The sequence below is a fragment of the Pseudophryne corroboree genome, chromosome 1 (genome assembly GCF_028390025.1).
Source record: "Pseudophryne corroboree isolate aPseCor3 chromosome 1, aPseCor3.hap2, whole genome shotgun sequence".
Classification (NCBI taxonomy): Eukaryota; Metazoa; Chordata; class Amphibia; order Anura; family Myobatrachidae; genus Pseudophryne; species Pseudophryne corroboree.
The window spans coordinates 585726598-585741080 of NC_086444.1; the positions used below are offsets into that span (position 1 = coordinate 585726598).

The window sequence follows — 14483 nt, forward strand, 5'->3', positions numbered from 1 at the left end:
TAAATCCAATAAGAGCCGATCCTGAATGAGCTGAAAGTAAAGTGATAGTTTATGCTATAACACTGCTTCCTGGTACGGATTCCACACAGAAAACATGCATGCTAGCCCATCAGGGGAAACCTATCCATTATAATTTTTGATGTAGTAGCTGCAGGCTACTATAGGCTACTAATGCCATCTGTAATGCCATATGCTATCAAGGCCAAGCTCCAGAGTATGGAGAACTGTATGGGGGCTGCATATATGGTTGGAAATAAAGTTCTGATGGTAGATATTGGACATATCTGCAGAAATCCCTCAAATGCACCACTGGGGGATACTTAAGATTTGCAGTACACCCCCCCCCCCCCCCCCATTAAAAATGGCTGTTTTCAGCGGATATCCCACAAATGTTCAATGAGTTAATAAATGTGCCCCTTTAAATCATAATAAATATTTGTTTGAAAGTTTACCCATCATACAGGTTTAGATCAGGTAACACCAGTAGTAAAACCTGCAGCATGGTTACAGTGGTTCTAATGTTCATTTATTACCATCCATGTCAGCGAGAATAGGATAAATCCCCAATATGCTTCTACCACATAGTCATATTTATAGTATTGGAGTAATGGAACACTGTATGTGGGAATAATGTAATATAGCATTTCTTATTTGCTTTTCTACTTACCGTGAACAAGAATAAATCTATTGTCCATAAGTGCCGTCAGTCTTTCCAGGGTGAATGTCAGTGCATCTTCAGGCAGTTAAAGAGATAACCACAAACTGGCTTTACTTGTACCCCTCTTTGAAAGTAAATTTAAATGAGGCATTTTTTTTTTTATCTCTGGCAACACCCGGTTTATACATGGAAATTTCATAAGTAGTCAACTACCCATGTAAGAAAGTATTACAAAGTGCAAATGTGGCACAAAAATAACAACAGCCCCCTTACTGTCATGGCAAGAACTGAAAGAATGGTATAATGCATAGGTTCTCAAACTCGGTCCTCAGGACCCCACACAGTGCATGTTTTGCAGGTCTCCTCACAGAATCACAAGTGAAATAATTAGCTCCATCTGTGGACCTTTTAAAATGGGTCAGTGAGTAATTAATACACCTGTGCACTTGCTGGGTTACCTGCAAAACATGCACTGTGTGGGATCCTGAGGACCGAGTTTGAGAACCACTGGTATAATGGAACAAAAATGAAAAGGCTGTAATTTAGTTTTCAGCATGCACAGTTCTGTAATGGGGTGTACTAGTCCTAGCATAATGGAACATTCTAATGTCACTAATAATAATTACACTGCTCTTTCACAGACCTGCAAGTGACACTTATAGTTTTTTTTAGCTCCCTTAATTATTTAATCATTGAATTAGGGCCAGACACAATCTTTAGTAAATGAGGGCCATATGACATACATGAGAATGTGGTTAATCAAACTGAACAGATCTAGTAGTTTGATATAAGGGATGAGCAGCAGTGTCATCTGTGTGTTACACACCAGATCCTGTGGCCCCTTTACTGTGTCCATCTGTGAGTCCTTATGCTCATCAGAGTCTCCATAGTGCTGCCCCACAAACCCAACTACTTACCTGCTTGTGGCTAGTGGTCTCTTCCTGGGCATTCCCGCAGCTCCAGTCTGTGGGCACCATCATCTTTGGATGAATTCACTCAGACATTCAGTCATTCAGTGAACAGCAGGCCCCAGTCATGTGATCAGGTGGACCAAACACCAGCCAAGGTGCCTTTTTAAGTCAGGAAATGCTGAAAAGGATTGCCAGTACAACAACTCTTCTAGAGGCTAGTATCTTTGCTACAGGTTCCTGTTATGCATTCTGCATAGTAGGACCTGTATTACTATGTTCCTACATTGGACATCTTTGAAACCCTACTCCATTGTTCCTACACTGGATATCCTTACAACCTGCACAAGTGTTCCTATACTCGATATCCAGAGAACCTGCTGTATTGTTTACACATTATAAATTACCTTCTTACCTGGATGAATTAATCTTGCTCTGCAACTAGGTAGATCTCTGGTTCCTAGAAAGAGCACAGGAGATGGGCAGATTGGAGCATTCCATGGTTTGTCTGGCTGTTACATGTATTGCTGCAACTCTGTTCTGTCTGCTTAATTGCAGATCTGTTCTGTCTGCTTAACTGCTGTAAAAGCTGCATGGGATTAGTGACTTTGGAGGCTTGGCTGTTGATTGGTTACTGTTCCTTTAACACCTGAACATGCCTTGCACTGCTTGCTGGTCATAGAGTCCCTGGATGCAGCGGGAGCCTTTGTCTCTAGGTCCTAGTTCTAGTCATGCAAATCTTTGTCTGGTTATTCTGTTACTGTTCTCTGCAGTATTCTTGTGTTCGGTTCTGTGTCAGTTATGTAATTTTCAGCTTCCAACTCAGGTATATCTGTGTCTTGCTCTGTGTCAGTTATGTAATTATCAGTATCCAACTCAGTATTCCTGTTTCCAGCTCTGTGTCAGTACATACAGTAATCATCAGCTTAGTACTCCATGTCAGCTGCATTATCTGTCTTGGTTGCTGTTGTTATTTCTGTTTATAGTACTCCTCGTCTTCTTGTTATACTGTCTTGTGTCTCCTTAGTGATCTATCTCACCTGCATGCCCTCATCACTCTCTATGTCAGTGGCTCTGTCCCTTCATTGTTTTGGTCTAACGTCTCTCTGTGGTGTGTTGTCTGTGTACATACTTTATGTTCTCTTCATGCCCGACAGTCGTCCAGAGTTTGGGAGAGTTCTGTATTAAAGTTTCTATTGTTTGCTCTTCAGTCTCTTTTCTTAGAGTAGCTTCTATCCTCTTTTGGTCTTTTGCTCCACTGGCATTGATTCCGGTCACTCAGGGGTTGAGCTTATACTGCTGCCAGTGGCATATGTCCTGGTGGGCATCCTAGTACCGGTAGGCGCATCTAGCCTTATGGGAAAAGCGGCTCTTATAGGCATGAAGACCTGGTGGTAGGTTCTAGGAGTCTCAACCCTCGGGTGTACAGTGCACAGACCTCCGTAAGCTCCACCCTCCTTGGAAGGATAACCATCGCTAGCTGTAACACGGTCTCAATGCTTCCATCCTCAATGAACCAGCACAGAAAAGCCCATTCTATTTGCCAATTCTTGCCTCACCACTGTCATAGTACATGGGATGAGCAGTAGTGTCACCTGGATGTCACAGGCTGCATCCTTGGGCACCATTAACAAATCTAGCAGTAAGACTTTTGCTGTGGTATTATCTCTGGTATCTTCTTTACTGCAGTAGCTCTCCTCCTCACTCTCTGTTGGTCTGCATGAAGAACAGTATTATTAGGCCATCCTGCTTCTCAAATACACCAGTACCTTCAATTAGCCCAAGGGGTCCTAACCCGAATCCCAATCTCCCTAGTAATACTGGGACTTCTTAGTGCAATGGGAAGTTTCTTACACATAGGGGTATATGCAATTGCGGTCGAATTCGCGGCAATTTTCGCCGTTTTTTAATTCGACTCAATTCGGCAGGTGAATCCCGGAAGGTGGCTTCCGGAATTCACCATATTCAATGAAAAACGGATTCGCCAGAGTCGCGGGCGAAAATCGGCCGATTTGGCGGATTTTGCCGCGATTTTAAAAAACGGTAAAAAAACGTGAAAAACCCGGAAAAAAAATGGCGTGGGGTCCCCCCTCCAAAGCATAACCAGCCTCGGGCTCATCGAGCTGGTCCTGGTTCTAAAAATGCAGGGGAAAAATTGGCCAGGGATCCCCCGTATTTTTAAAACCAGCACCGGGCTCTGCGCCTGGTGCTGGTGCCAAAAATACGGGGGACAAAAAGAGTAGGGGTCCCCCGTATTTTTAACACCAGCATCGGGCTCCACTAGCTGGACAGATAATGCCACAGCCGGGGGTCACTTTTATGCCGTGCCCTGCGGCCGTGGCATTAAATATCCAACTAGTCACCCCTGGCCGGGGTACCCTGGGGGAGTGGGGACCCCTTCAATCAAGGGGTCCCCCCCCCCAGCCACCCAAGGGCCAGGGGTGAAGCCCGAGGCTGTCCCCCCCCATCCAATGGGCTGCGGATGGGGGGGCTGATAGCCTTTTGTGATAATAAAAATATATTGTTTTTTCCAGCAGTACTACAAGTCCCAGCAAGCCTCCCCCGCAAGCTGGTACTTGGAGAACCACAAGTACCAGCATGCGGGAGAAAAACGGGTCCGCTGGTACCTGTAGTACTACTAGGAAAAAAATACCCAAATAAAAACAGGACACACACACCTTGATAGTAAAACTTTATTACACACTACCGACACACACATACTTACCTATGTTGACACGCCGACTGCCACGGTCTCCGACGATCCGAGGGTACCTGTGAAAAAATTATACTCAACTTCCAGCGTCCAGAGATAAATCCACGTCCAGAGAGTAAAATCCACGTACTTGTTTAAAAAAAAAAACCCGCAAAAACCCGCTCCATACCGGACTAGAAAGGGGTCCAATGCTTTCACATCAGACCCCTTTCTCCCGAATGCCGGGACATCACGTGACTCCTGTCACTGACGTCCCTTCAGCCAATCAGGAAGCGCTACTTCCGTGGCGCTCACCTGATTGGCTGTGCGCTGTCTGTACTGTGACAGCACATCGCAAAGCCGCTCCATTACTTTCAATGGTGGGAACTTTGCGGGTAGCGGTGGGGTCACCCGCCGGTCAGCCGCTGACCGGCGGGTGACCTTACCGCTAGCCGCTAAATTCCCACCATTGAAAGTAATGGAGCGGCTTTGCGATGTGCTGTCACAGTACAGACAGCGCACAGCCAATCAGGTGAGCGCAACGAAGTTGCGCTTCCTGATTGGCTTAGAGACCTTTCTGTGACAGCTGTCACTGACAGGTCTCATTCGTGGAAAGGTGTCCCATGTGTCAGCATGGGACCCCTTTCAGTCCGGCATGGAGCGGGTGTTCGGTTTGTTTTTTTGCCAAGTACGTGGATTTATCTCTGGACCATGGCTGAGGTGAGTATATTGATCTTTTCTTTTCAGGTATCCGTGGATTCTACATGGAGAAGAGGACCGATGTCGGCGTGTGACCATAGGTAAGTATGTGTGTGTCGACGTATGAAATAAAGTTTTACTGTCGACGGTGTGTGTGTCCTGTTTTTATTTGGGTATTTTTTTCCCAGTAGTACTACAGGTACCAGCGGGCCCGTTTTTCTCCCGCATGCTGGTACTTGTGGTTCTCCAAGTACCAGCTTGCGGGGGAGGCTTGCTGGGACTTGTAGTACTACTGGAAAAAACAATATCTTTTTATTATCACAAAAGGCTATCAGCCCCCCCATCCGCAGCCCATTGGATGGGGGGGGACAGCCTCGGGCTTCACCCCTGGCCCTTGGGTGGCTGGGGGGAGGGACCCCTTGATTGAAGGGGTCCCCACTCCCCCAGGGTACCCCGGCCAGGGGTGACTAGTTGGATATTTAATGCCACGGCCGCAGGGCACGGCATAAAAGTGACCCCCGGCTGTGGCATTATCTGTCCAGCTAGTGGAGCCCGATGCTGGTGTTAAAAATACGGGGGACCCCTACTCTTTTTGTCCCCCGTATTTTTGGCACCAGCACCAGGCGCAGAGCCCGGTGCTGGTTTTAAAATTACGGGGGATCCCCTGTCAATTTTTTCCCCGCATTTTTAGAACCAGGACCAGCTCGAAGAGCCCGAGGCTGGTTATGTTTTGGAGGGGGGACCCCACGCCATTTTTTTTTATGATTTCACCATTCCAGCATAAAAAAAAAAAAAATAATAATAATAATATTTTAAAAAATATATAAATAATATTTGTGCCTCCAAAAAAAAAAAAAAAAAAGTACCTAATCCCTTCTAATATAAATAGATCTGCTATTCCCCCCCAAAAAAACACAAAAAAAAACATGTTTAAAATTTTTTTATTTGTTTTCACCCTCCAAAGTGTGGCGGATTGAAAATGACGAATTTGCTGTCTAAAAGCACTGCTGTCGAATTTCCAAACTTGAATTGAATATGCTTTGGTCGAATTGCAGCACTTGTATCATTGCAGAAAAGTCGAATTTGCAAAAAGTCGAATTTCAAAAAGTCGAATTTTGAAAGTCCGTTTTTTGGTCGGAAAGCACTGAATTGCATAGGCGATTTTTTTTTTTGGTCGAAAATGACCCGAAATTCGACAATTTCGGGAATTCGACCGCAATTGCATATACCCCATAGGGGTATATGCAATTGCGGTCGAATTCGCGGCAATTTTCGCCGTTTTTTAATTCGACTCAATTCGACAGGTGAATCCCGGAAGGTGGCTTCCGGAATTCACCATATTCAATGAAAAACGGATTCGCCAGAGTCGCGGGCAAAAATCGGCCGATTTGGCGGATTTTGCCGCGATTTTAAAAAACGGTAAAAAAACGTGAAAAACCCGGAAAAAAAATGGCGTGGGGTCCCCCCTCCAAAGCATAACCAGCCTCGGGCTCATCGAGCTGGTCCTGGTTCTAAAAATGCAGGGGAAAAATTGGCCAGGGATCCCCCGTATTTTTAAAACCAGCACCGGGCTCTGCGCCTGGTGCTGGTGCCAAAAATACGGGGGACAAAAAGAGTAGGGGTCCCCCGTATTTTTAACACCAGCATCGGGCTCCACTAGCTGGACAGATAATGCCACAGCCGGGGGTCACTTTTATGCCGTGCCCTGCGGCCGTGGCATTAAATATCCAACTAGTCACCCCTGGCCGGGGTACCCTGGGGGAGTGGGGACCCCTTCAATCAAGGGGTCCCCCCCCCCAGCCACCCAAGGGCCAGGGGTGAAGCCCGAGGCTGTCCCCCCCATCCAATGGGCTGCGGATGGGGGGGCTGATAGCCTTTTGTGATAATAAAAAGATATCGTTTTTTCCAGCAGTACTACAAGTCCCAGCAAGCCTCCCCCGCAAGCTGGTACTTGGAGAACCACAAGTACCAGCATGCGGGAGAAAAACGGGTCCGCTGGTACCTGTAGTACTACTGGGAAAAAAATACCCAAATAAAAACAGGACACACACACCTTGATAGTAAAACTTTATTACACACTACCGACACACACATACTTACCTATGTTGACACGCCGACTGCCACGGTCTCCGACGATCCGAGGTACCTGTGAAAAAATTATACTCACCTTCCAGCGTCCAGAGGTACATCCAGGTCCAGAGATAATCCACGTACTTGGCAAAACAAAAAAACGAACAACGATCCATACCGGACTAGAAAGGGGTCCAATGCTTTCACATCAGACCCCTTTCTCCCGAATGCCGGGACATCACGTGACTCCTGTCACTGAAGTCCCTTCAGCCAATCAGGAAGCGCTACTTCCGTGGCGCTCATCTGATTGGCTGTGCGCTGTCTGTGATGTGACAGCGCATCGCAAAACCGCTCCATTACTTTCAATGGTGGGAACTTAGCGGCTAGCGGGGGGGTCACCCGCCGGTCAGCCGCTGACCGGCGGGTGACCTCACCGCTAGCCGCTAAGTTCCCACCATTGAATATAATGGACTGGGCTGTGCGATGCGCTGTCTGCTCAGACGCACAGAGCCAATCAGATGAGCGCAACGAAGTTGCGCTTCCTGATTGGCTATAGAGACCTTTCTGTGACAGCTGTCACTGACAGGTCTCTCTGCATTCGGGGATAGGGGTCCCATGTGTCAGCATGGGACCCCTTTCAGTCCGGCATGGAGCGGGTGTTCGGTTTGTTTTTTTCTCCAAGTACGTGGATTTATCTCTGGAGCCTGGTTGAGGTGAGTATATTGATCTTTTATTTTCAGGTACCCCTGGATTCTACATGGAGAAGAGGACCGATGTCGGCGTGTGAACATAGGTAAGTATGTGTGTGTCGACGTATGAAATAAAGTTTTACTTTCACGGTGTGTGTGTCCTGTTTTTATTTGGGTATTTTTTTTCCAGTAGTACTACAGGTACCAGCGGGCCCGTTTTTCTCCCGCATGCTGGTACTTGTGGTTCTCCAAGTACCAGCTTGCGGGGGAGGCTTGCTGGGACTTGTAGTACTGCTGGAAAAAACAATATTCTTTTCATGATCACAAAAGGCTATCAGCCCCCCCATCCGCAGCCCATTGGATGGGGGGGGACAGCCTCGGGCTTCACCCCTGGCCCTTGGGTGGCTGGGGGGGGACCCCTTGATTGAAGGGGTCCCCACTCCCCCAGGGTACCCCGGCCAGGGGTGACTAGTTGGATATTTAATGCCACGGCCGCAGGGCACGGCATAAAAGTGACCCCCGGCTGTGGCATTATCTGTCCAGCTAGTGGAGCCCGATGCTGGTGTTAAAAATACGGGGGACCCCTACGCTTTTTGTCCCCCGTATTTTTGGCACCAGCACCAGGCGCAGAGCCCGGTGCTGGTTTTAAAAATACGGGGGATCCCCTGTCAATTTTTTCCCCGCATTTTTAGAACCAGGACCAGCTCGAAGAGCCCGAGGCTGGTTATGCTTTGGAGGGGGGACCCCACGCCATTTTTTTTTAGGATTTTACCGTTCCAGCAATAAAAAATAAAAAAAAATATTTTAAAAAATATATAAATAATATTTGTGCCTCCAAAAAAAAAAAAAAAAGTACCTAATCCCTTCTAATATAAATAGATCTGCTATTCCCAAAAAAAAAAACACAAAAAAAAACATGTTTAAAATTTTTTTATTTGTTTTCACCCTCCAAAGTGTGGCGGATTGAAAATGACGAATTTGCTGTCTAAAAGCACTGCTGTCGAATTTCCAAACTTGAATTGAATATGCTTTGGTCGAATTGCAGCACTTATATCATTGCAGAAAAGTCGAATTTGCAAAAATTCGAATTTCAAAAAGTCGAATTTTGAAAGTCCGTTTTTTGGTCGGAAAGCACTGAATTGCATAGGCGAATTTTTTTTTTGGTCGAAAATGACCCGAAATTCGACAATTTCGGGAATTCGACCGCAATTGCATATACCCCATAGACTGAAATTAATCTCTTAGTGATTGGATTCCTGGGCATGCCTGACAATGTGCCATTAGCTTTTGGTTGCTCATTCTCAGGCATTTTTATCATTGTGGTTCTACATACTAAATGCCCAATTTTTTGCAATTCTAGATACAGTATAACTTTGTATGTTTATACTTTGCGCTCATGACTTGTACACAGGTAGAGCTCCCACTTTAGACCAGTGACATCAGACAGATTTATGTACTTTGTACATATGCAGACGTATGGACAGCACAGGCAGGAGCACAAAAGTTACTTGAAGTAAATGTCCTCCAATATTAATCAAAATATATTGTGCTTTTATTTTCTCCAAGTGTGAAAGTTTGTCCTGCCACTTAATTTGTGTCCATGTTTGACCCAGCAAATCATATTGGGCCTGATTACGAGTTGATTTCACAAAGCTGCTTTTTGCAGCCCATGCGATCAACTATACTCCGCCTATGGGGGAGGGCTTTTTCCCATAGCAAGGCTGCAATTGCTTGTGCAGCCCTGCTATGGGGAAAAAATGTGTGCAGTTTCTAAGTAGGTCTAGACATACTTACCAGCTGCAACATTTTCAGCCTGTTCAGTCCTGGCTCTGACATCAAACACCCGCCCCGGAAACGCCTGTGTTTCTTCAAACACACCTGCGTTTTCCTTACCACTCCCAGCAAATGGTTCCGAACGCTGTGTGGCCGCCCAGGAACACCCACCGCCTATCCTCTTCCAGCAATCGCCGCTGAAATCACTTTCTTCGTTCCCTGCATCGTTGCCCGGCACACAACACGCGTGCGCATTACGCCCCCCGCGCATGCGCAGTAGTGACCCGGTCGCAGCTGTGCGAGTGAAAGCACGCTGCGATCGGGTCGTAATGACTCCCATTATTGGATCAGTCACTTATGAAACTTCATAAACTTAACAAAAGCTGGCATCTTATACATGCATTTGTGCAAGCGTTTTAAAACTCCATTAATTGTTGCGGCTGTGTTGAACAGGCTTTATTTCTGCATGTTGCACTCGAGGATCATGGTCATTCTGTATACAGAAAGACAATCAATTTTTGTTGTTATCTAATGTCTTTTCCTCTCTTACATTAACCTTTTTTGCCATCCTAATAGATAGAAACAACAATATACTGATCTAAAGTGACTTTAATTTTTGTTTCTTCTGTTGCCTAATGTGGCTTAAACAGTTATCTTTAAAGCAAAATATAGGTTAATTGCAGAGCAAGCAACAGTTTATAACTGGAATAGTCATATGTAATGCATGATTACTTTTCAATTAAATGCCCCATTTACTCTGTACACTTGGAATCCCTATTTAAATTTTGCACAGAGATTAAGTAATAGCCAACGAGTGAAGAGAAAATAAAAAAAACAATGGTACATGTTAATGAGATTTCCATCATGTTATAAATTTTGGTCTAACTTTATAATTTTATGAAAATTCAAACTGTTCCTAAACAGTGTTCTGGGGTTTTCTGTTTTGTTTTCGTAGTATAATATGTGTAATGAATTTGAAGAAGCTATACAGTATGTAATGTCTTTCTGACCGTCTTCTGCAGCTGTTTAGCTGTTGTCTGTAGGGATACCTGGCATGGTACCAATATACTGGGCTGCTATGCAGGAGCATGCATTGCAACCAACATAGGTCTTGATTCAGAGATATACGCAATGCTGATATTTATAGAGCGTTGTGATTTTATCGGCCTACTTTCTATGGATCACAGTGTTTCTATGGGCCGATTTTCTATGGATCACAGTTTTTTTGTGGGCCGACCTTCTATGGATCACAGTCTTTATATGGGCCGACTTTCTATGAGTCACAGACTTTCTGTAGGCCGACCTTCTATGGATCACAGTGTTTCTGTGGGCCGACTTTCTATGGGTCACAGTCCTTCTATGGGCCGACTTTCTATGGATCACAGTCTTTCTATGGGTCGACTTTCTATGAGTCACAGTCTTTCTATAGGCCGACTCTCTATGGGTCACAGTCTTTCTGTCGGCCAACTTTCTATGGGTCACAGTCCTTTTATGGGCCGACTTTCTATGGATCACAGTCTTTCTGTGGGCCGACTTTCTATGGATCACAGTCTTTCTGTGGGCCGACTTTCTATGGGTCACAGTCTTTCTGTGGGTTGACTTTCTATGAGTCACAGTCTTTCTATTGGCCGACTTTCTATGGGTCACAGTCCTTCTATGGGCCGACTTTCTATGGATCACAGTCCTTCTATGGGCCGACTTTCTATGGATCACAGTCTTTCTGTGGGCCAACTTCCTATGGGTCACAGTCTTTCTGTGGGATGACTTTCTATGAGTCACAGTCCTTCTATGGGCCGACTTTCTATGGGTCAAAGTCCTTCTATGTGCCGACTTTCTATGGGTCGCAGTCGTGCCGCACACACACCAAGGCACCTTTGTGATGCCACTCGCAGTGAGAATTCATTTGCAAAGTGATTGACAGTCAGGGAGCTTTTGGGGGATGTAACAGGAAGTAGGTGTGCTGCAATCATTTTCAGGTCTTGTCTCGGCCTATAACTGCGATCCTGTACACAGAAAACATGGCACCAGTGGCCATTCTGCGCAACCATAAGGTTATTCAGGGAGTCAGTTATGGAAGGATCTCTGACCACGCTGTACTGTATATTTGTATGCAGTTGCTCCAATTTGTGAAGCCGCCACTAGGGCGTCTCAATACATTTCAGGTGATGACAGCGTTAACATATTTTTGTACATTCGCTGCTTACGAGATTGTAGCTGTGAAGGCATTATTATACATCTGTGAATTAGGCCCATGGCATGCAAGATGGTACTGTCTTCCACATTCTTCTTGCACTAACTTCAGATTGTTACTGTGAATGGAAACAAATATAAATGCTAGGGACACCCAGTATTTTTTTTTTCGATGAAAAAGGTGCAGTTACTCCCCTAAAGTAACACATTGATACAAGCTTGGTAAATGTTTGATAGATTTTTTACTGTTTCTGAAAGCAGTTATAGGAATATAAATTTATACCCAAATGAAGGATGCTGGTTCTGCATGCTAGTAAGTATCATCTAAATAAAAGCACTGCGATCAGCTCTTAGAAATGTAATCAGTTTCTGGAGCTCTTCTAAAAGTAGCTACCACAGCAGTCCTAGAAAGAGACACATTGGTCTTTGTGAAGAATTCATATTTCTGTTCCAACATTATTACATTATGTGCCATCCATCAGGGCAGGGCTATATATGCTATAGATTCTAAGATCCGACTGCCTCGGCACTTTCAATGGTATACTATTATGCATGCCCATTGCTAATCCAGGAGAATGGCAGGACGTTGTAATTTCGAATACATTTCTAGCTAGCATTGGGTTGATATGCTCGTCCTTGCTCCTTACAGGGTAACACCACACAACACCTTAATATATATTTTGGGTGGAGTTCTATAAGATACTGTGTATTATCAAAAGATATTACGCGGAGTTTTCCATTCTATCTAGTTTAGTGGGTCCCCTAATGTCTGTTACATTGTTGTGATGTACTATCTAGGTCCACTTTGGGTAGGAGCAGGAGATCAGCACTGGACAGCGGTAGGCATTGGGACCCCACTAACATACTGTAGATGGAATTCTAAACACTGGCTAAGTAATATTCTGTGATTAACATTATGCTTTACAATGGTTACAAATCAGTAGGGTATGTATTTTACTTCTTAAAAGGTATTAATTTATTGCCCGAGACAGTAACATAAATAATGTGTATACCGTAAATAGAGAGTACTTGTATTAGACACAGAATACATTAACATTAATTATTAGAACTTTACAAATCTCATGATTTATAACTGTATTTCTATTAATTTAATTTCAGATGCAATACAGGAAACAGTCAACAACGTGTGTGGAATACTGCTAACCAGAGTAGTTGTAACAGGAGGAAATATATCATGAAAGGAGCACACAACGAATTAACCTTCAGGCACCAACAAGATTTGCCTCTGCCCCAGTTAAGGAGAGAAACTCCAAAATTACTTACCACAAATGGGGAGGCTGAAACCCTTAACATATCTAGAAATTCAGTTGTACAGGAGCTGTCAGAACTTGAAAAACAGATTCAGGTTATTAAGCAAGAATTGCAAATAGCCATGAACAGAAAACATGAACTGGAAGAGTACCAGAGAAAAAACAGGACTTCTGAATCTTAAAGTAAATTTCTCATCTTAACATTGAACATTTATTACTGACAAAAGTCGCATTTGGAACTGAATCTGTGTGGTCATTGGACACCAAGATATCTATTGTACATGATGACATGATTTCTTTACTTCTTCTGAGATTTGTTTGTCATTTTTGTAAGATCCAACCTGTATTTCTCTAGTCCATGTGAACTGTTATCCAGTATGAAATGTGACCTTGGAGTCTTTTAAAACTCGGAACCACAATTGCCCTTATGTCCCTTCTATGGTATTAAATGATGGTTTTCACTTCTGAGCCCCTTAGTGTGCATTAATAAAACTAAAATGGTTTTGAATTATCTTCACTGTGTCCTTTGCTAGTGTTTTTAACTTTTATGAAGGAAATTTGCATTTAATGTGTGTCTCTGAAATTGAAATTTCAGCAGTTTAAGGCCAGATGAGAATGAGGGTGAGAAATTAATTACTCATCCACACTGTAATGGACTTCTGTGGGAAGCTCAGCAACGTGCTTGATGAAACCTAAAACTGATTGCATTTTTGAAGAGGTCAGTGAAAGACAATAATAAAGATTTTATGTTTATTGGACTTTCTGGGTATTTCTGAACAGTTCCCCAATAGCAACTTGATGACTTATATCTGTACTTTAGCATATGAGTAAAGTTATGAAAGTGTATTGGAAGGATGACAGAGACTGCAAGAGTGTAAAGAAAAAGATTAATTCAAAAACTGTTTTAGAATTTATATCCTGACACTCATTCAATCTTGACAAATGAATACCTAATGGCATTGAGTTGCAGGATGTTAAAAACTTTTTTGTACCTTTCACAAATGAAACATGTATTGATTTTGATATTTATATTCATCACAAGCACTTAGGGCTGAATTCATGAGTAACAAGTATATAAGCCTGCAGAGTTTATCAGAACTGCTGCTTTTTTGTTTTAGTTGGACATTTGCTAAAAAACAAAGTGCGAAAAGTTAGCTGAGGACTTTTATTAAACCAATATATATGCAAAAAAGTTACAGAATCACTCAACAGCCAATAGAATTCTGAAGTTTTCTAATCCTGTTTAGAATACAGAAGCATTCATGACCTATAAATTCTACTGACCTTCAACATTAGGGGAAAATGTTAACATTTTTGGGTTGGACTTTAAAACAATGATAGTCTCAAATGCCAGTTTGTGCAGTAATGATGTTCTTTACCTTTATACTTATGGCATATTATGGCACCTTTTCTTACATGTGAACACTCCAGAGGTGGGGCTGCAGTGCAGTCCAAATTTCAAATAGGCCAGCCACACCTACACTATTTATAGGTATGACAAAACTTTTCTGGGTAAAAATGCTCACATACATC

At 43.7% G+C, this 14483-nt stretch overlaps 1 protein-coding gene across 1 annotated transcript in view; it reads left to right on the forward strand.

Moving 5' to 3' along the window:
* GRIN3A (glutamate ionotropic receptor NMDA type subunit 3A) overlaps positions 1-13462 on the forward strand; it is a 427769-nt gene extending 414307 nt beyond the window's left edge. The window contains exon 9 of the mRNA XM_063914221.1: positions 12799-13462. Within this exon, the coding sequence (XP_063770291.1) occupies positions 12799-13132 (334 nt within the window). The 3' untranslated portion in view covers positions 13133-13462. The remainder of the gene's footprint in view (positions 1-12798) is intronic.
* The last annotated feature ends 1021 nt before the right edge of the window (positions 13463-14483 follow it).